The sequence below is a fragment of the Ambystoma mexicanum genome, chromosome 2p (genome assembly GCF_040938575.1).
Source record: "Ambystoma mexicanum isolate Mex_15411 chromosome 2p, UKY_AmexF1_1, whole genome shotgun sequence".
Taxonomy (NCBI): domain Eukaryota; kingdom Metazoa; phylum Chordata; class Amphibia; order Caudata; family Ambystomatidae; genus Ambystoma; species Ambystoma mexicanum.
In genome coordinates, this window is record NC_090923.1 from 476,132,407 (window position 1) to 476,154,613 (window position 22,207).

The 22,207-nt window shown below is 49.4% G+C and overlaps 1 protein-coding gene across 5 annotated transcripts in view; it reads right to left on the bottom strand.

Annotated features, from left to right (window-relative positions):
- Positions 1–22,207, bottom strand: part of ATRIP (ATR interacting protein) — a 1,393,117-nt gene that overhangs the window by 382,161 nt on the left and 988,749 nt on the right. For all 5 annotated transcript variants that reach the window (XM_069643859.1, XM_069643860.1, XM_069643861.1 and 2 more), the window contains one exon: positions 12,417–12,559. In XM_069643859.1, coding sequence (XP_069499960.1) covers positions 12,417–12,559 — 143 coding nt within the window. The remainder of the gene's footprint in view (positions 1–12,416; positions 12,560–22,207) is intronic.

Consider the following 22,207-nt stretch of genomic DNA (forward strand, 5'->3'; position numbering starts at 1 on the left):
CTCAAGCGCACTCAGAGGCAGTTTACCCTACCATATATTTCTTTTCTTTAGAAGGTTGTTGTATAAGATGTGGTCATCTATGGGTGACGAAGAAACTGGGTCATCTACAATGTGGGGGGATGGAATCAAGTCATCAGGGGATTAATCTCCATGGTCGAATCTGGTGGACAGTGAGACAGTAGATATTAAAAGAGGAAATATACAGAGGTATTCTCCTATAAAATACCGAAGTGTACATGGTTTTCCCACACTCTTCCTACTGTGTAGGCCAAAGACTGGAAACGTTGTAGGCTGTGGACCCCAATACTTGCAGCCTTGAGAGCTGCGTGTGGTGATCGACTCGGCAAACAGCAGGCTGTCTAGCAGTGTCGGCGATGAGGACAGCAATGACGTTTAAGCATATCCATTATAAGTAACACTCGCTCATGAGCCAACACCATACTAATCAAAGAACTGCGTGTAATGCGACTAACCCGATGACGGAAAAAAAAAACAATCTCAGGATATTGACGCATGAAGGATCATGGGTACTGTACATGTCGCAGATGGGCCAATATTACGGGAACGTCCCGTTTCCGGCTTCAAAAAGGAATCATGTAATACTCCACACCAACCACTAGATGTCAGCCTCAGAAATTTAGATATGTTTGAAAATGTTCTTTTTTTTTTTTACAAGATTTAATATTAAACCAACAAAACCTTGAAGTCTGCAAACATCAGAAAATAAGTCAAGGTAACAACATCATAAACTTTATAAATACTTTTTTTTTAAAACGATATTAAAATCCAATAGCATGGTAACCTTAGCTCGCCCTGTTTTTGGTTTGCAATATTTAGTTTTGCTGTAAACGCTTTATCGTGAAAGTAATTTAATGTGGGGTGTGAACGTTTTCAAAAAAAATGTTTAAACTGTTGGTAAACTGCAAGATCGCCTCCTCGCCAAAGGAAGACCGACGGAAGCTGCGAGACGGCATGGCCCGAACAATACTGGCTGCAAGACGGGACGGGGCGGACTCAGCACAACAGGGAATGCTGCGTCCCGTCTGAAGCCTGAATCCTAAAACCACTACAACACCAGGAATTGAAATTAATAAAGGCCTGCACAATGGCCTTATCTATAAAGATCCCCTAGGCCACAAAGGACTGTTTGTACTAAACAGAGTCCACTAGTCCACCAGGCAAAATATTAGTAAAAGGTCACGCTAACCGGAGACAACAGTCCACGTGGGTCATAATGTGACCGATGTAAGAAATGCTGCAGTAACAAGGACAGAGGGCATGGCTTACAAGCCCTTTTAAGCCTTCCCCAAGCCCTTGCCCTGTCACAACCCTTGGTTAAGGTAAATGATTGATCAGGGTAAGTTGGGCAATCAGGGAAAGGGGCGGGCTATATAAAGGGTGAGGTGGGGATGGTCTGATATGCGTTAGTTGGCTGGGGACAAGAGGCGGTGGAGGATGTCAGAGACCAGAGGAGGCGAGTTTGAAGGGAGTACACAGGTTATTGGAGAGATGGGTCTGTGTAGTGTTTGTTCAAGAGTGAGCAGTGTGTGGAATAGCGATGGAGTAAGAGGTAGTGGTAGTAGTAGTTGGGAGTCGAGGTATTGGCAGTAGGAATAGGGGAGTAGCAGCTAAAGGAAGTCGTAGTAAGTAGTAGTAGCGATCAGGAAGAGTAAGACAAGAGGTAGTAGAGTAGTAGTGGTAGTAATAAAGTGGTAGTAGCAGTAGAGTGGGAGTAGTAGTAGTAGGAGTAGTAGTAGAGGTCAGGGTAGTAAATAGGAAGTATTAGTAGATAGGGAATAGGAGTAGTGGTAAGAGCAGAGAGAAGGAAGTTATAATGGAGGACTAGTAGAGGCCAGGAGGTAGTGTAGGAGGGAGAAGATACCATTGGAGTAGTAGAGTGGTAGTTGCAGGTGATGGTAACAGAGTAGAGGAGTAGGAGGAGAAGTAATATTGAATAGTGGAGGTAGGAAGGCGCCTTGTGAGATTAAAGGTACAGCGTTATGGCGGGAGGAGAACATCTTGCAGTAGGCGCGTGTGTAGGAGGTGCACGTGTCATAGGAAGAAACAAGTTACTTACCTGTGACTGTTGTTCTCCAGCATGGGTCTGGCATGGATTCACATGCTCATGAATATTCCCAGTCAGGCTGGGAATCCTCGGTAAAAGAAAAAATCAGTTTTGTTTCTAAACTGTCTTTCTCCTAATAACCAATCACTGGTCTCTGGGTCATACTGCCCCCAGCCAATGACTGCCCTCTACCTAAGCCCCTCCTCTGGCAGCTATCTTCAGATTTGTTAGCACGTACAGTGGCAGTAGGACCAAAAGTAAGTAACTTGTTCCTTCTCCAGCATGGGGTCTAGCATGGATTCACATGCTCATGAATACGAGAATACATAGCAGTACACACATGCACAACCACGGCAGGTGGCAAGGCTCAACATTAAGCAATTCAATAACTCAACATTAAGCATCTCTTACCTCCTCACCAGGTTCAAGCGAACAGGTTGCGCAGCACTGCTTGGCCGACTCTGGACTCCTCCTTGGAATCCCGGTTGACGCAGTAGAATCTTGTGAAGGTGTGCGTTGACCTCCACGTAGCAGCCCTGCAGATGTCCAGCAGGGGCACACCAGACAGGAACGCCGTAGTAGCAGTGATCGCTCTGGTCGAATGGGCTCTCGGACGGCCAGGCAACAGTCGGTTTGCCAACCGGTGACAGTGCATGATGCAGCCGGAGAGCCATCTGGAAATGGAAGCCTTGGAGAGGGCCTTCCCTTGGTTCACAGGGCCATAATTCACAAACAGCTGTGATGTCTTCCGAGAACTCTTTGTGCAGTCCACGTAGAACTTCAGCGCTTTAGCCACATCCAGCGAGTGCAAAGTCCTCTCAGCTGGCGACAGGAAGAAAACAGGCAACACCAAGGGCTCGTTGAGATGGAAGTCTGACAGTACCTTGGGCATGAAGGAGGGGTGCGTCCTCAGCACTACCCTCGTCTTGTGGAATGTCAGGTACGGGGGCTTACAGGAGAGGGCCTGGATCCCTCCCACTCGTCGTGCGGAGGTGATGGCCACAAGAAACGCGGTCTTCCACGATAGAAATTTCAGCAGCGCGGAATGCAAAGGCTCGAACGGCAGACCCATGAGCCTGGTCAGCACCACGTTGAGCTCCCACGCTGGGACCGGAGCCTTAACCAGCAGGAACGTGCGGATAGACCTTTCATGAACTCCTTCACCAGGCAGTGGGACCACAGTGATGACCGCCCCGGAGTTCTGGTGTAGCGGGAGATAGCCGCCAAATTATTTTTTATGGAGGCATGTGCCAGCCCCGCCTTGGCCAGTGACAGCAAATACGGCAGCACTTGAGCACTTGAGGGGCTGTAATCCGTATAGGGTTGATCTTCTGTGTACGCCACCAGACAGAGAACCTCTTCCATTTATGTCCATAGCACTTGAGAGTCGAGGAAGCCCTGGCCTTGGCATGTACGTCCTTGCAGTCCGCCGGGATATCGTAGCCTCTGAACTCTAGTGCTGCAGCAGCCAGGCCTGCAGGTTCAGCGATCCTGGGTCGTGATGCAGGATCGCGCCTCCTTCCCTGGCGAGAAGAGCCCTGGGTCATACTGCCCCCAGCCAATGACTGCCCTCTCCATAAGCCCCGCCTCTGGCAGCCATCTTCAGATTTGGTAGCACGTAAAGTGGCAGTATGACCAAGTGAAGAGCCGCAGAGGGGTAGGAGGGAGGGTTCGCATGTGAATCCATGCCAGACCCATGCTGGAGAACAACAGTTACAGATAAGTAACTTGTTCCTTCTCCAGCATGGGGTCTGGCATGGATTCACATGCTCATGAATATAAGAATACATAGCAGTACACACATGCACAACCACGGGAGTTGGCAAAAGGCTCAACATTAAGCAACTCTTACCTCCCCACCAGGCCCACCTTCAGGCGAACAGGTTGCGCAGCACTGCTTGGCCTACTCTGGACTCCTCCCTGGAATCCCGGTTGACGCAGTAGAATCTCGTGAAGGTGTGCGTCGACCTCCACGTAGCAGCCCTGCAGATGTCCAGCAGGGGCACATCAGACAAGAACGCCGTAGGAGCAGCGACCGCTCTGGTGGAATGGGCTCTCGGATGGCCGGGCAATGGTCGGTTTGCCAACCGGTGACAGTGCATGATGCAGATGGAGAGCCATCTGGAAATGGAAGCCTTCGAGAGAGCCTTCCCCTGGTTCACAGGTCCAAAGTTCACAAACAGCTGTGATGTCTTCCGAAAACTCTTATTCGGGCAACATAGAACTCAAGCGCTCTAGCTACATCCAGCGAGTGCAAAGTCCTCTCGGCCGGCGACGGGAAGAAAACTGGTAACACCAAGGGCTCATTAAGATGGAAGTCCGACGGCACCTTGGGCATGAATGAGGGGTGCGTCCTCAGCACCACCCTCGTATCGTGAAAAGTCAAGTATGGGGGCTTGCAGGATAGGGCCTGAATCTCTCCCATGCGTCGTGCGGAGGTGATGAGCAACAGGAATGCTGTCTTCCACGACAGGAACTTCAAAGGAGCCCAATGCAAAGGCTCGAATGGCGGCCCCATGAGCCTGGTCAGCACCACGTTGAGCTCCCACGCCGGGGCTGGAGCCTTCACTGGCGGGAACGATCTGAACAGTCCTTTCATAAATTCCTTCACCAGTTGATGAGACCACAAGGACGGCCGTCCTGTAGTTCTGGTGTATCGGGAGATCGCTGCCAGATGTATCTTGATGGAGGCGTGAGCTAGTCCAGCCTTGGGCAGCGACAGTAGGTATGGTAGCACTTGAGGTGCTGTAATCCGTAGAGGGTTGATCTTCTGTGCATGGCACCAGACAGAGAACCTCTTCCACTATATGAGTTGAGGAAGCCCTGGCTTTTCCAAGAACCTCTCTGCAGTCAGCCGGGATATCGTACCCTCCAAACTGTAGTGATGCAGGAGGAGGGCCTGCAAGTTCAGCGACTCCGGGTCGTGATGAAGGATGGCGCCTCCTTCTCTGGAAAGAAGATCTGCGTCCGTCGGCAGCTTGACCAGTGGGGAAGCTGACAAGTCCAGAAGGTCCGTGAACCAGATCTGCCTCGGCCACGCCGGTGCGACGAGGATCATCTTGCACCGGGACCTCTTGAGCTGGTTGATGAGTCGGAGTAGCAACGGCAACTGAGGGAACACATATAGGCACAGGCCGTGCCAGGGGAACGAGAAGGCATCGCCCATGCTCCTCGGCTGGGGAACCCTGCTGACGAACCTGTGGCATTTGGAGTTTGTCGCCGTCGCGAACAGGTCGATCTGGGGTTTGCCCCATCGGTGAAAGAGTCGACCCACTTGATCCTGGCGTAGTTCCCACTCGTGGCACGAGCGCAGCTCCCTGCTGAGTGAGTCGGCGATGGTGTTTTTTATCCCTGCCAGATGAAATGGCACCAGAAACATCCCTTGGGCAACGGCCCAATGACACAGATCCAGGGCTTCCTTGGATAGGTCAGGGGATCTGGTTCCGCCCTGCTTCCGAATGTAGGACATCGTGGTGGTGTCGTCGGTGAAGATCCTCACCACCTTGCCCTTGAGGGACGGGAGAAGGGACCTGAGGGCCCAGAACACTGCACAGAGCTCCAGGATGTTGATATGGAGCGGCTTCACCTCCGGGAGCCAGAGGCCTCTCGCGTGAAGCTCTCCGGTGTGCGCTCCCCACCCCTCCAGGGAGGCATCCATCATCACCGTTACCTGGTGGAAGGGGTCTGAAAGTCTGTCGCTGCCGCCAGATGAGCGTGGGTGCCCAACCACCGGATTGCTCGTCGGAAGGTCTCGTTGAGAGGGATCCCGTCCTCGAAGCTGCCCGTCGCTTGGATCCAGGAGCGTCGAGGAACTCCTGTAGAGGGCGCATCCGAAGCCTGCACAGGCGCACAAGATATATGCAAGAGGACATCATCCCGAGGAGGGACTTGATGGACCTCACCCTGGCCACGTCTGTGGCCAGCAGATGCTGCACCTTGCCCAGGATGGCCTTTGTCCTTGCCTCCGACGGTGAGGCCAGACGCGCCACTGTGTCGAGCTTGGCTCCCAGAAACAGTGCGACTTGCGAGGGGACCAGGTGGGATTTTGGGAAGTTTATGGAGAACCCCAGGTCCGTGAGCAGCTGGACAGTCTTCGATGTGTGTTCTACGGCGAGCTCCCTTGTCCCTGCACGGATGAGCCAATCGTCCAAGTAGGGGTAGACGTGGATCCCCTGCAGGCTCAGCCACGCCGCCACTGGTGCGAGGCACCTGGTGAAAACCCTGGGTGCCGACTTCAATCCGAATGGGAGGGCCTTGAACTGGTAGTACCGTCCTTGGACCACAAACCTGAGGAACATTCGGTGTCCTTTTAGAATGGGGATGTGGAAGTATGCATCCTCCAAATCCAACGACAACAGGAAATCACCCTCCTCCAGCTGTCCCAGCACATGCTGGAGGGTGATCATCCGGAACTTCTCTGCCTTGATGTACTTGTTCAGTCGTCGCAGGTCCCGGATGGGCCGCCATCCTCCTGTCTTCTTTTTCACGAGGAAATACCTTAAGTATACTTCGGAACCCCGGAGCCTCTTCGGGACGAGCTCGATGGCACCTTTCTTGAGCATCCCCCTTACTTCCAGTAGTAGTTGAGGGACGTGGTTTTCCTTCCTGGCCATGGGAGGAATGTGGGAGCACTTTTTTAGAAACTCGAGGGCATTCCCCTGGGCCAGGGCGTCCAGCACCAAACGGTCGGTGGAGATGGACTCCCACACGCTGACGAACTTCGCCCGCCAGCCTCCCACCGGGGTGCTTCGGTGGGGGCCCGACGCCACGGTCAGTTAAGTCTTGCTTGGAGAACGCCTTGCCGCCTTGGCCTCCCTGGCGACAACGGCGGGATCCACCCGATTTGCCTCGTCCCCTATAGGCTTCTTGCGATGAGGAGTGGGCCGCCTGGCGGTACGTAGAGGAGCCACAGCCGAATCCCTTGGAGGCACCTTGCTTGCCTCTGGAGTTCCGAAAGAAGGGCCATCGTTGCTGGAGAACTCCTAGGGCCCGAGCCGTCTCTGTGTCCGCCTTGATGGCTTGGAGGGACTCATCCAGTGTTTTCCCAAACAGATTGTTCCCGTCGAAGGGCATGTCCAACACCTTGGTTTGTACGTCCTGGTGGAAATCCGTTGCCTTGAGCCACCCTCGCCGTCTAAGGCAAACGCTGTTGCCTAGCTGGCGGAACCCGGTGTCGGCAATGTCCGTTGCCACCGTTATGGCGTGGTCCGACGCCACCTCACCTTCCTGCAAGATCTCCAGGGCCTCCGCCCTCTTGTCGTCCGGTAGGAAGTCCAACAGGAGGGTGAACATGTACCACAATTCCCTGTCATAGCGGGCCACGATCGCAAGGGCATTGGCCGCCTTAATCATTGTTGCCGCCGATGAGATAACTCGTCGTCCCATCGCATCCAGCTTCTTTCCTTAGCCGTCCAAGGGGAAGTTGACGTTGAAGCCAATGCCCCTCTGCTTTGTTCTTGGCTGCCGCTGAGACGACCGAGTCAGGGGTCGGTTGCGCCCTAAGGCACAGGGGGGCCGCGTCGGGAACCCGGTACTTCTTCTCGTACCGATCCCCCTTAGCAGGCGTCATAGACGGGTTCTTGAGAAGGGCGAGTCCCTCGTTCCAGATGTCATCCAACAGAGGCACAGCGAAGACCGTCTTCCTCTTGGCCTTGCGCCATTGGTAAAGGAACCCCTCCTTCTTCTCTTCGGGGCAGAGCTGGAAAAGCTCAGATGCCCTGGAAATCATAGCCTGGAAGGACCCAATCTCGTCGGGCAGGGAGGTCCGAGTTGGAGGCGATGGGAGATCCGTCCCATCGTCACCGCCGTCGTCATCCGGGTCCGTCGTGGCTGTGTCCGTTCCTGTGTCATCCCCAGGGACGGGGGCAATGGTTGAGCAGGCCGAGGGAGCCGAAAAGGCGGGGCTGGATGGGTCTGTCTCGTCTTGCTTGGGGAACTTCCCGACGGGCCTGGTCCTGGCTCCTCCGTCGGGCCTGTCTCCGGCTCCTCCGTTGGTGGTAGGGGCAATCTCATCCTTATCTCCGTACATAAGGATTGTATTGCCAACAAAATGGCCGCCGAGTTGTCCTGCGGCTCCGGAAGCGACGAGCGCGACGGTTGACTTGGAACCTCGCCAGCGCCGCCGTCGCTCTTGTCGTCCTCTTCGTCGGGATCCTTCCTGTGGGACCGGGCCTCCTCAACGCCCTCGTCGAGGCCCTCCAATACTTCAACCAGCTCCTCCTCGGAGGCTGTGTCCGTATCCACGATGGCCACCACCCCCCCTTCTTTTTCCGCCGGGGTCTTCACAGAGGTCTTCTCGATGGGCCTGAAAGAGGCTTCCCTCCGCGGTGGCAGGGAAACTATGGGCCCCGAGGTCGCCTCCACTGATGTAGCCTCCACAGGCTGCACCAGGGCTGCCGCGACTTCCTCGATAGAGGCCTTAGCCGGGTGAGTCAAGGCCTTCACCAGCTTCTGTGGGCCTGTGGCCGTCACCTTGAGGGGAGGGTCACCGCCTCGCTCCCCCTCGGCTTGATCCTTCGTGCCCAACCGGGGCCTCTCCAGAAGCTTCGCCGGGTTCTCGGCTTTCCTCTTCTCCGAGCCAGAGCGTTGGCTCGTGGTTGATGGCGCCGGAGAGGATGTGCCCTGCCTGGCAGCGGAGGAGCCCGACCGTTCGGCGCTCCCGGTGCCCGCAGACTCGCAGAGTTTTGCCTTCGGTTGGGCCCCCGTCGCCAGGGCGCCCTCACAGGACTTAGAAGGCCGCTCAGACTTCTTCTCACCTGACGGGCTCTTTCCTTCCAACCAGTTGGAGAGGCGAAGATGTCGATCCTTCATGGTCCGCTCCGACATGTTGCCGCAAAACGCACAGTCCTTCTCCACGTGCGTTTTGTCCTCATGAAGGCAGTAGAGGCATTTTGAATGCTTGTCCTCCTTGAACACATTCTGTAGCTGGCATCCAGGGCAAACCCCTTACAGCTTTCCGGGCGTTGAGCTTCCTTTTTCCTGGGCCAGGTCCGGGTAGGCCTCAGAAACTTCTGGACTCCTCCAGCAAGCATAACTCGACAAAAACTTCACCCTTGAGGGGCGTAGAAAAATCCAAAGCGGGTCCCCACAAGGACTCCCAACACTTGAACGTGCGGTAAAAATCTGAAGATGGCTGCCAGAGGCGGGGCTTAGGGAGAGGGCAGTCACTGGCTGGGGGCAGTATGACCCAGAGACCAGTGATTGGTTACTACTAAGAAAGACAGATCAGAAACGAAACTGATACTGATTTTTTCTTTTACCAAGGATTCCCAGCCTGACGACGGGGAATATTCATGAGCATGTGAATCCATGCCAGATGCCATGCTGGAGAACATGTATTACAGGAGTGTGCATTGTAGGAGCTTATGTTATAGCAGCATGTGTTGTAGGAGTGTGTGTTGTGTGTCGTAGGAGCATGTGTACTAGGTGAATGTGTCATAGGTGCATGTGAGAGCACCAGTTGTACAGCCACAAGTTATGTATAGTAGGCAGATGCGTGATAGGTGTGTTGGTCATAGGTGAAGGGTCAGCAATGCGAGTCGTACAACTACGATTGTTCAAAACATGGCATTTTGTTAAAGTATAAATGATATTAAATACCTCACTATCCCTACTCTGCTGATGATGTCCCTGCCTAACCAAAACTAAAGGTAAACACTAACACAGGATGTCTGGCCCTCACGCTAAACATCAAATACAAAGAAAATATATGGCACTTCAAATAACAACAACAGTCACAGTTTCTTGATAACTTGTCAATCACCTGGGGCGAGTTCCTTTCCCCGGGATTGAAAAGGGAATTTGACTCCAATATTTAGCAAAACAAAGAAAAAAGGAAATCCCTCAGCTCAGTTGTTGAAGTTTCAATGTCAAGGTAAAGTTTTGTTAACCAAAGTACCAACAATAGCAAATATTTTCTTCTTGGTGAAATATGGACTTTCCACTTCTTTAGAACCGCACCAATGGTATTTCCAGCCACAATGCTCTGCCACTATGTGATCGGAGGGATATGGACGGCATGAAAGGGAAGAGGCGAGAGGAGGGACCACATGAGAGAGAGCACCCGATCGAAGGAAGACCACCTGAGAGAGGGTACCAACCGACCAAGCTGCGAGGTCGGGAGAGCACAGTCCAGATAACTAACAGTCTTGGGACCCCGGAAGACAGCATGAAGAGAGACGTGGACGAAAGGACTACGGCTGACACCGCTTACATGAGTATAGGATACGCGGGAAGAGTTTGTTCCAGCGAACAGAAAAACCGGAACGGAGGCGATTGGGCCGTCCTTCCCGGACAACCGCTGGATTACCGAGGCGGGGTTCCGCTCCAAGTGCAGCATGGACCGTGGCAAGCCAAACGCCTTCACAGGCAGACGCCGGCTTCCCACGCGGTTCCTTTCACAACACGGTCAAGGCCGTACCCAGTGACGCGGAATGCAGAGACCCGCTTCCGAGTTCACCGCCAACACTCACCTTCAGAAAGCGTCACAGAGACCTCGAGGGTGCCAGACCTCTTCAAGACGGGGGTTCCTCGCGGGGACCTGGACTTGGCGGGCCGGGCAGGCAACCCGCCTTCAAACCAAGAGAAAGGGGGCACGGCATATGGGGATATTTATAGAGAACCAAGCCAAGTCTGTGCTGATTAGCTACTTGGACCCCAAACCCTGTTTAAGGTAAAAACAAATGATGGACTGTGTGTCTCTTTGCCATTCTCTTCTAGGACTTCAAGAGAGAGAGAGCTGTGCCTGAGACGCTGTGGGCTTACGAGGACTAGCTACAAGGTCGAGAAGCCACATCCATATTCCAAGAAAAAGAAGAAGCATTCTTGAACTTTTTGTTCCTTTTGAATTCCTGTATCCTGAATAAAGGTTTTACTTAAGTTCCACTCCTGGCTGCCTGTCCCTCATTCACACACTACTTCAAGTAATCCAAGAAGAGGTGCTACAGTTCCAAAGAAATGCAACTTCTACAACTGTCTGTGAAACACAGATCTTGGTTAACAGTTAATATGCCATTAGTTACAAAATTAAGATTCACAGTAGGTATCTTTGTAAGGATGACTTCACAGTGCTGCTGCGTCTACCTCACTTCTATTAAAGTTTACCATGAGAACATTATCCTTTGTCTCATAGTACTCCACACTACACTTCGAGCACTGCAATTTTCCGTCTACCGACAACCAGATATACCACCAGATCTCCACTTTTCTGGTGGTAATGCTATTACTGTTGAAAGTGGGGGAGTTGGGGATATTGGTTTTTGACCAACTTCTGCAGGGCGAATTTACTGTTGCAACTGAAGGTTGGGGGACACACCTGTGGCCTCTTAAGTTGGTGCTAATTCTGCTGGACAAAATGAGCGCAACAATAATTCTGTCTCACTGAACTAGGGATATGTTTACTGCTGTACTTGAAATGAGGCGCAAATACATTGTAAAGTTAAATATATATGTGTGGACCTAAATTCCTCAATCAGGATTCTGTAAAAAAAGAAATTGTTGACTATATTAAATACAGTATAAAACAACAGCACATGTATTTCGACTTAAAAACAGTAGAATGGTACATCTTTGACATCAACATTATCCGCTTTTAAATGGACATAGAAATATTATAAGCTAGAACATCAAGTTTCTCTAGGTGGGCAAACTGCTTTAGATGGAATATAGTTATGATAAACATGATATTGCCAATACATTTCAAAGTTAAGGAAAAATGCTTTTGTTTTTCAATGTATATTAACAAAACAATGCCTACTTAGCGAAACACATACAATGGGGGAGGTGTGTGTGTGTGTGTGTGTGTGTGTGTGTGTGTATATATAGATATATATACACAAATACACAATTTTACTTATGAGTGAAGGAATTGTTAGGTGCACTAAAGTGATTCTATCTTCCCCTAAATTTCCAGAGTGACCTTTTGATAAGACAGTGACAACGACCCTCTACTTCCAGGTTTTCTTTTCTTACTGTATTTCACATGCTGTTAAGTGTGGCTTGTTCCACATCATGCAATGAGCTAGGGCTACAGTTTCTTTTTCTCAGCGTGTATAATGTGTACGAATTATGTTTGCCCAAACATTACATACATTCACTTTTGGCAAAAAAGGGAGCAGATGGCCATAAGGACTGTAATCTTGGGACAACTCATTCTGTTTTTATTTATATCCCCTTATATTTTCTTTTTAATGGAAATGTCATATTACCTTTTATTGTTTTTTCTTTTTGTAAAGGTTTTCTAAAGTAAAACCAAAACAAATCATAAAAATAAAAATTATATCCCTTTTACGTCCAACTCGTACAGCTCAAACCAAATTAACTGAATTTATAACAGAAAAACAATCCTTCAGACCTGTACAGGAACAAAGTTGAGCAGCAAACTGTTGATGTTCTGCAAAAACTGCCAGTAGTCGTACAGTCAGATGGGCAGAAGACAATGGTGCCTCAGGACACAAACATCTCAGCATCACCGGACTAAGGAGATAACCCTGGAAACTAAACAAAGAAGTCAGCATTAAAAGCTAAAATCTAAAAAGTATATAGTATTCTACTGTCCACTATAAAAAGACCAACAAAATCTGTAAATGTTTCTCAAACTCTGTGGAAGTTAACAACTCATGCAGATTCTACACAGACGTACAGCCGCTCACATTAAAACTAATGTGGGGAGGGAGGATTCTGTACAAGCATACACATTTCATGAGAGCAATTTGTGCCTCATGAAAACACTGCTTCTCACACACAGGTATTATTATTTTTAAAAAGTACATTATTCAAAGTAAGTGAAGATGTTAGGGCAGAAAAAAGGCACGTTATTTGGGTACTGAGCCTCTCGAGGAGAGATCATTGCAAGTTGACCAGCAGGTTAGCATTCTCTGCGGGACGATGGCAGTTACAGGCTGTTGCCAAAAACATGTTCATGCAGGGGATGTATTTTAGTCTGCAAACACTGTGAACTTCGATTCCAACGGCAACAGGAGAATTTGGAGTCAAAGTCGTTACAGAGTCGCAAACAAATGTTACTGGGCATCTCAGTACATGAGCGCTCACGTCTCAGCCTAGGTCAGAGCAGTGGCACGTTAAAGCAAGGCTTCCGCAGGGCACTCAGTTCAAGTCTTACGACTCAGCTGCAGGGTTCAAAATTGCTGGGAGCTATTTAGCTCCTGCCTCTAGCCTAGATGAGACAGGTTGGTTTGAAACCCGAGCTACTAGGAACTACTTTTGGCTCCCCAGATCTGCTTGTGCAAACGTGACTTTAACTTTGTGTATTGGACAATGTTACTGAAGAGGAATTACGACACATCTAGTACACATTTAACCATAATGGTTCATACATAATGGGCAAAACGTTAAAGTTTGAACCTCATGAGGAAGTTGGACTTGCGGTGTGGTGTGTGCTTGCTCTTAGCTCCCTAGTGGTAACTTCTGCCAACTGGGTAATGTCAGACACCCAGGTGCTAGTTTTAGCTCCTGCTCATCGAATAACTTTGAGCCTTGCGGCTGTAACTGAGTTTAAGGATAACAATCTTAGGCCTCCATCTCAGTAGGTGGCCAGTGTTCCTAGTTTTAAAGGCTTCCACCTTTTTGTGTCAAGTATGCAAAGGGACAGGTCAGCAAGGCTTTGCAGAGAGCAGTCGGCTCTTGAGAACTTGCAACTTGGCTAGACAAGGAAAGGGATCACAAGTTCCTGCGTTCCCTTTGGTCAGTAGAAGTCTGATGGCAGCAGATAATAGCCAGTGCTACACCATCAGAACGGTTTTAGAAAAAAGTAAGGGACTACGAAATATCCCTCACTATTTCCTGTAGACTGGCATAGTCTTCTGCACTCTGTGACTCGCCCCCAGGATCATTGAGATAATTAATTATAATTGGTTATTTATAACGCGTTTAATACTGAAGAGGTTTCCAAGCGCGGACCCGAAACTGTATTGCTCTGTGTGGTATTACTTCCAAGATGAGCACGTTGCTACTGAGCTATACTCCCCCTGTCAAAGAACAGTGAGTGTTGCCACATTCACAGGGCTCTCTCATGTGTGGATTCATACACGGGTTAAATTTGCCGTGTAACTGTAGCCATCTGTTGCATCTTGGGTGTGTGAGTGTGCATACCCTACTGCCATCCATGAATGCTGGTGCATGATGTGTGAATGACAGCTCAGGCGAATATTGGATGCATGTTTTTAGTGAATGTTCTGATCATGTAAATTGGGCTTAATCTGAGAAGATGACGATGGTATAAACAGAGTAACAGAAGTAACCTCGAGATTTCTACAAGCAACTCATGGCTTGTTTGTGACTAGGGAACAAACACTTGGCATTGCACTTAAAACAACCTTGCTGCGAGTAACATCCATTTCCAACTCAGTCTCTCATATGAAAAATGGCTGGCCACTGGACTAATTATTGGATTTAAATAGGGGTCCCTGGTAGTGACAGTTCTGGGGTCCAGCACGATGCACACCACCATAATCAGTCTGCCATCAATAAGTGGAGCACACACAGCCAGCTGTGCAAGAAGTTCTCACAGAAAAATGAGTTGCCAGGAAGACACCTGGGAACCAAAGCTATGCCTGACCTTAGCCAGAGCCTTTCTAGGGGCTACCCCCGTGCCACAGGGCCCCTCTGACGCCACCGCCTCGAAAGGCATCGAGGGCGCAGAACGAGTCAGCGCCGGCATCGAGCGAATCGGCGTCGACGTCAGCCGCAGCGCCGCCAGCATCGGCGGCGGCGACACAGGCCTCGAAGCCAGAGCTCCGAGCGTGTCCTTCGACGACCTAGGCGCCGACAGTGCCAACGACCCCCTCGGAGGCGGAGCCTCGAGAGAGGTCGTCGACGACCTCGGCGCCACAGGCGTCAACGTCTTTCTCGAAGAGTGCACAGGATCACGCGGTCTCGAGCGCGTCGAGGACCGGGACCTGGAACGGGCATGGCGAGAACGGTTACCCTTGTCCGAGCGGGACCTCTCCCGCGAACCGTGCCGACCACCCGAGCCCGAAGGCGTGCGAGCAGTGTCTCTCGACCGATCCCACTCGGAGCCGCGGACGGACCGGTGCCCTGCGATTCAAGAATCGCCAACATCTTCTTCCCGAAGGAAGCCCATTCCTCCGTTGTCGCTTGCATGGTGGGATAAGCGACGGGCAGAGTCCTCGGAAGAGGACGGGGAAGGCGACTGATGCCGGCGCTTCTGGGAATGCCTCGAAGAGGCAGAGGAGAGGCGAGACCGACTCCTGGAAGGGGACCCACTGGACCTCCGACGATGACGCGGAGAGTCACCTCTCGAATCATCCGTCGAAAGCCCGCAGACCTCGACTTCCCGGGCTTAGACACCCTACCTACCGACAACTTTTTCTTGCGCTCCCGCATGGCCTTGGCCGTGAGCGACTGGCAGTCGACACAGTCGTCCCGTGTCGTGGGCCTCCCCGAGGCACCAGAGGCAGGCGTTGTGCGAGTCCGTTGCCGACATCTTGGAACCCACAGTCCCCGCATTTCTTGAAGCCAAGACGCGGGATTGAAGACGAGGTAGACATCGTCACGAACAGGCTTTTCACAAAAACCAAACCGGTTCAAAGAACCGAGAAGAATACAACAGAAACTCCAAAGAGTCGAGGCATACCGGGATTCACGAAGCGGACATGTTCACGGAAAAAACAGATCTGAGGCTACGGGCGTCGTGCGTCCTACTTATCACATCGGGTGACGTCGGACGTCGGAGGAGGTCCTCGACGGCGGCGCATCGACGTCATCGACGCAGGACGCAGACGCCGAAAAAGTTTCCGAAGCAGCACAGCTGTGGTGATTACATGTCATAGATATGGAATACGTCGGAGGACCCAATCCCCTCGAAGCTTAATTATAAAAGAAGCAATTACTAAAATAAGCAGAAGGATGGACAGCTGCCTGCTATGAGATCTATTTGACCTATCAAGACTCAGAACTACAAGGAGAGCCAGATGCATTACAACAATCAGAGGTAAAAAAGAGATAAATACTCACAGTTACAACTTCTGTAAACCTGGGCCATAGATGCCTTAGTTTCCTCCACACTTACTGCTGACCATCCAATGGGGATGGGATCATAGACTTTTGCACAGCAAAAATAAATATTTCCCTTTAAATTTGTGCAATTGGGTGAGGCAGCGGATGATTGATAAGCCCTGCTGATCCCGCTCACCAATAACAACTGTCAGTCGCTGCAATTGCCCCGTCAGGTCAAAATAAGTATTTATTTTTGGAGTATGGCGAGCATGGTATTTGTATTTTGTATTTTTTATTTATTAATTTCTAGTGCGCGTACATCTAAGTGCTGTACAAAAATTAGTGAAATGGTACAATAATCAATATGGTAGAAGGTTAGTTACTGAAAGAACAAGACAAAAGCAACCATAGAAAAGTCAAGCTATACCAGTAAACTGTCAGTATGAAGTGTAGCAGATACTTGCAAGACAAAGAATATGGGCCTCATTACACGGTAGGCGGAGAACCATGGCGCTATTAGCGCCATGGTTCATGCCGGAAAAATACCGGCACCGCCTTGGTGGAAAGGGGAATTACCGCCCCATTCCAAGGTTGGCGGGGCGGTAATTCCCCCTTCCACCATTGCCCTTCCCCATTCCCATTTTTGCCCCATAGGGCATAATGGGAATGGGGAAGGCGCTAATTACGGCACCGCAAATTGCGGTACCGTAATTAGCTCCCTGGGTCCCTTTGCGGGTTGGTTTTTAACGCCTGCAAAAAGCAGGCGTTAAATACCCCAACCTGCAAAGGGACCTCGTAGTAAAGCGGTAAGGATTTACCGGTACCGGTAAAATACCGGTACTGGTAAACCCTTACCGCCTACCGTGTAATGAGGCCCTATGTTTTTAAGAGTGAATAAAAAGGAGGCAAATTGGAGGGAAGATGGATATAGCCATCCAACTGTTCACCAGCAGGCAATCAAGGACAGGTGGAACAAGTCACCAGAATGGGAGCAGGAAAGAGTCACCAAGCGGCAGTGGGAAAAACTGGGCAATGGGACGAAGGTCACTCCAGCAGACAGTCCATCAAAGTTAGCAAAGCCAGCAGACAGCACCACAAACGCTGCCAGCTAGGCCAAAGCCCACCGCCAGTCCCAGCGCCAACACAGGACAACATTCAACCAACTCCACAGTTCGACAGCTCCAAACAGCCATGCACAGCCCTGCCGAGGACTCCAAAAGAGGTAAGGCGGCATCACAAGGAGGTCTGAGCATGAAGGTTCACCCAGCGGGCTCCTAACTACTCGAGACTGGGTGAGTGCCATGTTAATGTATGTTGCTCTATCAGAGTTGGCCTAACGCTATGTTGTAATTCAAGCTTAGGTGAACGCTAAACTAATAGGAATTTTAATTTTTTTTCTCCATGGGTTACATTCAAATCGAGAGCACTCAGAACCATCTGAGGTTAGTTTTTGCTATGTTCTTTATTTAAAAGGTGAAATTTGATGGCCATACAAGAATAGGGATGTAATATTATGATTTATGGTTTATTATAGGTAAACAGATCAATCTGTAAGTGAATATTATTAGAATGAAAGACAACTCCAAGCACTGAGAATGGATATTATGTATCCGAAACGCGACAGCTATTGTAATCAACGAGTTTGAGTTGACTGTTAATAAGGAGCTATTTTTTAATATGTAGGAAAAGTGATGTTATACTTTCCTCTGACTTTGAAAAGGTTTACTCATTAAGAGTATGATGTAACACCTGTTCAACAACCATACATTGGATGAGTTGGTACTAATGACAAAGTCACATTGGCTTCCTTTAAACCTTTTTTGAAGAATATTTTGATGTCATGCAATACATTTGTCATGCAGTACATTTATTTATAATTAAACAAAACTGTATCAAAATAATAAAAGGGACTAAGTCCGGAAGGAGTGCAAATGGGTTTCCTGTTGGTGACAACAGGCTGTTTTTAATTGTAGTTGCTTGAGTCTCCAGAGGCCTGGGGTCTATACCCATATGCACCAGAAAGGTTATCTACCACACATTTGAAATCAGATACGCACCTAATAACATAGAAAACTAAACACGCTTGTAGAAATACATCCGTTTGTGCCCCTCCCTGAATACTTCTCGGACCAAATATATCTAATTTTCCAAACTTTCTTTACTATATCAAAATCGAAGACTTTCCACAGCGCGCAGGACCAATTTGATTCACAATTCTTTGTTCTCTTCTCAATACTATGCTTTAACTTTCACTTCTCAGCTGGATACCTTATAGAGACCTTTGATTGAGCAGTCACGCAGTGCCGGACCACTCTGTCAAAGGTATCGTATGTTGCTTTTCAAAGTTCAAACACTCATCAGCAGTTCAAATTGACTGGCGTCTCTTATCACACACATTTTAACAATGTTTGTTCCAGCGCTCGCCATACAATGTTGCTGCTTGCCACCTTGGCTTCAACACAGACCGGTCTTGTATCGGTCTCCCCAACTCAACGGTTGTGTTGATTTCATTGACGCTGCTTTGTTCTTGGAGCCAAGGAGGGTACCACGGCAGCTGCTGCTTCTCCCCGCCTTGATTAGTGACGCGGGAGGGCCCCGGGTATCTCCGACACACAATACAGTATTCTTCAGCCTGGTTTCCTGGTCTTACGCTCTGTAATCTCGAGGGCTCTTGAAAGAAACGGTTTCTTGTCGGAAAGGTCAAGGGAATTTCCCTCCATGCAATCCCCTCCTGTTTTGTCACCTTTATTATCTCGTTCAGCTGGCGTCTCAAAACTGATGTTTCCTTGTGTGCTTTGACTCGCTCAGAGTGTGCTCTCTTGCTGCGCCTTTTATCTGTGTCGGAAGGTTTAATGGAAGTCAGGTGTGAGTAATTGTCCGTAATTGCCTGACCTATCCTGACCAATCCATTGGGACACGTCAGGTACACTGCTCGGGTGTTAGTCTGTTTTCTTCCATGGCGCGCAGTCTGCGTGAAAGTGTTTGAGCTGGAAAGAGGGACAGGTAGAATGCCTACGTATCCTATCTGATAGGATGGGTTAAAGGTGTTACAGGTAAGGGGATATCGCGTCTCGCCATCCGGGGTCCCACTCCTCGAAGAGCCCTCACCCAGGTGATTCTCCCGCACTGGTCCACCCCCAGGAACTGGATCCAAAAGTGATGGCCGTGTCCTGACCACCTGGATGACAGGTCCCCGGGGACTAGTGGGTGAGATACCTTCTGGTTTCTCACAAACTCTAGAAAGTTTATGTGGGTGGCATTCTGAAGTCCACAGCACAACGTGCCTACAGTGGCACCCCAACTGGTGATAGAAGAGTTGGAAGTCAATATTGCTGGACAAGAGGATCCCAGAAGGGCACTCCAAAAGAAGGAGAGGTCCAACATTTTTATCAGGTTAGTGTTTTTTTGGGGGATCGGGGTAGTTATAAGGTGGAAATAAACTCCTGTCTAGAATGTGAACCTATATTATTGCCCTTACTTGAAGAAGGTTGTATACCTCCAGAAAAAGTGAAGCTGAGCTACACTGAATCAAAGGAGGTAAAGTGGGAAGACAGGGAGGGATGAATAGGCGGTAGCATGATTCAATGATCAATCTTAACCAATAATCCTCTGAAATGGTACACCATGCTGTCAGACACCCTATTCAGGAACTTGAGTTGATCTAGAGGGCAGCACTTGGTGGAGCTCCTGAGTCCTTGTCTCCCTGTGCCTCCATTACTCCTTGTTGGTTCCCAATACCCTACACCAGCAAACACTCCACAAAACCTGAGAGGACAAAAGAGCCAAGGATGATCCAAAGTCAGTAGGCACAAATTGTAAGAACAGAGAAGGAAAGGTTGTGAAATGATCTCTCAGTTCACTCATGGTATGGGAGAGGTTAGAGACACAAAAGCCAGTCTTTAGTAGGTCCAGTTGGGGTTATGCTAAAATCATTGAACTTTGCACGTCAGGGAGAAGAGCAGCAGACTGATTTAGAAACAAATATGGAGAGATTGACCCAAGACCTGTCCAAGATCTCTGTCGGATTTTGTAGCAGGAAAATGACCTGTAAAGAATTACTCAGAGCAGGACGCCGAATGTGGGAGCAGTGCAGAAGCCTGGTTCTGCTCCCAGGACAGACTGGAGACCTCAACAAAATTTCCTGAAGGTAGTGTGAGGGGCCAGCAATGAGAAGAGGACACAAAGTCGTAATGTCTTCAACATTAGCCATGTTTATTAAAAGAAAAGGGGAGCCTCCCTGCCTATGAAACTAAGACTAAAGCAAATTGACCTTGTGTCATACATCTGACCCTCACACCAACATAAAGAATCAAAAGATACAAGGGAAATATTCTCGTTTTCAATTCAACAAAAATGGGGAAAAAAAAAATTATATATATGACAATGCATTACTTACCGTAAAAGCATTTCTGATGGTTGTATCTGCTTAGATTCACATGCTGTGCATAGGTCCGACATCCAGTGGTCACTGCGGAGTATTGCATTTTGTTTTTCGTAGTCGAAAAGGGGACGTCGACAAGGCGTGTCTGTAACACTATCCCTATAGTGACGTGTGTTGTACCCACAATCCCTCACGCGTCGAGGTCCCTCTGTTTGTATTTTTCTGCCCTGAGGGAGCCTTCTAGACGTGAGTGAGTACAGAAAAGAGAGAAATATAGAAAGATGTCTATGTTCCTTCCATCCAAGCGGGGAGGAAGGGTGGGCGCATGTGAATCTAAGCAGATACAACCATCAGAAATGCTTTTACGGTAAGTAATGCATTGTCTTCTGATGTTTGTTAATCTGCTTAGAATCACATGCTGTGCATAGACTAGCGAGCAGTACCCGGAGTTGGCGGTGGGTTATGAGAAGGAACAGTAGAGAAAAGATGTCTTAATACTGCCTGTCCCACCAGGGAGTCAGATCTAGAGTGTGCATCTAGACAGTAGTGTTTTGTAAAGGTGTGCACAGAACTCCAGGTAGCCGCTTTGCAGATGGACTCAAGGGGAACATTTGCAATGAATGCTATGGACGCCCCCGTGCCTCGAGTAGAATGTGCTCTTGGCCTAAAGGGCAGTTCTCTCTTAGCAAGAGTATAGCAGAGAGTGATGCATTGGACAATCCATCTAGAAATAGTGGATTTTGAAACTGCATCCCCTTCTCTTCCTGCTGCCACCGAGACGAAGAACTGATTAGTCTTCCTCAGTGGTCTGGTTCTTTCCATGTAGAACATGACCGCTCTGCGCACATCTAGTGTGTGCAGAGTCCTTTCTCCCAAGTTGGAAGGATTTTGAAAGAACGCTGGTAGTTCTATAGACTGGTTTACATGGAATTTTGAGATGAATTTAGGAGCAAACCTTGGGTGAGTGCGTAGAACCACTTTATCTTTGTGAACTGTAACAAAGGGGTCTAGAACAGAAAGAGCCTGTAGTTCACTTACTCTCCTGATGGAGGTGATAGCTATTAGAAAAGCAGTCTTAAGAGTGAGGTCTTTAAGAGTTGCTTTGTGCATGGGTTCAAAAGGTGATCCCATGAGTTTTGTAAGTACCACGTTAAGGTCCCATCCGGGAGCTGGGTCCGCTATCGGGGGGTGTATTCTCTTTACTCCCTCCATGAAGGCCTTTATAACAGGGATCTTCCACCACGACACTTTGAGTTGGGAAGTGGTGTATGCAGAAAGTGCCGCTAGGTGGACTTTAATGGAATTGAACACTAGACCTGAATCCAATAAATGGGTCAGGTATAGAACAATATGTGTGGGAAAGCAGTCAATTGGGTTGATGCTCTTTCCTCTGCACCAGATGACAAATCTCTTCCATTTGCTAGAATAGCAGTGGCGAGTGTTAGGTTTTCTGGCTTCCCTGAGGATGTCCATGCATCTCTGCGGGAGCTGTAGATGTCCAAATTCTACGACCTCAGGAGCCAGGCTGCTAAGTTCATGTTCTGGGGGCATGGATGCAGAGTCCTGCCCCTGTCTTGTGACAGCATGTTGTAAGGGCAGGGGAGTTTCACTGGGGGAGTTAGAGACATCTCCATCAAGTGAGCGAACCATGGCTGTCGGGCCCACATTGGGGCCACCAGTATCATGGTTACTTGTTCCTGGTGCATCTTGTGCACCACCTTGTTGAGAAGGGGAGTCGGGGGGAAAAGCGTAAACAAATTTCCCTGACCATTGAATCGACAGACCGT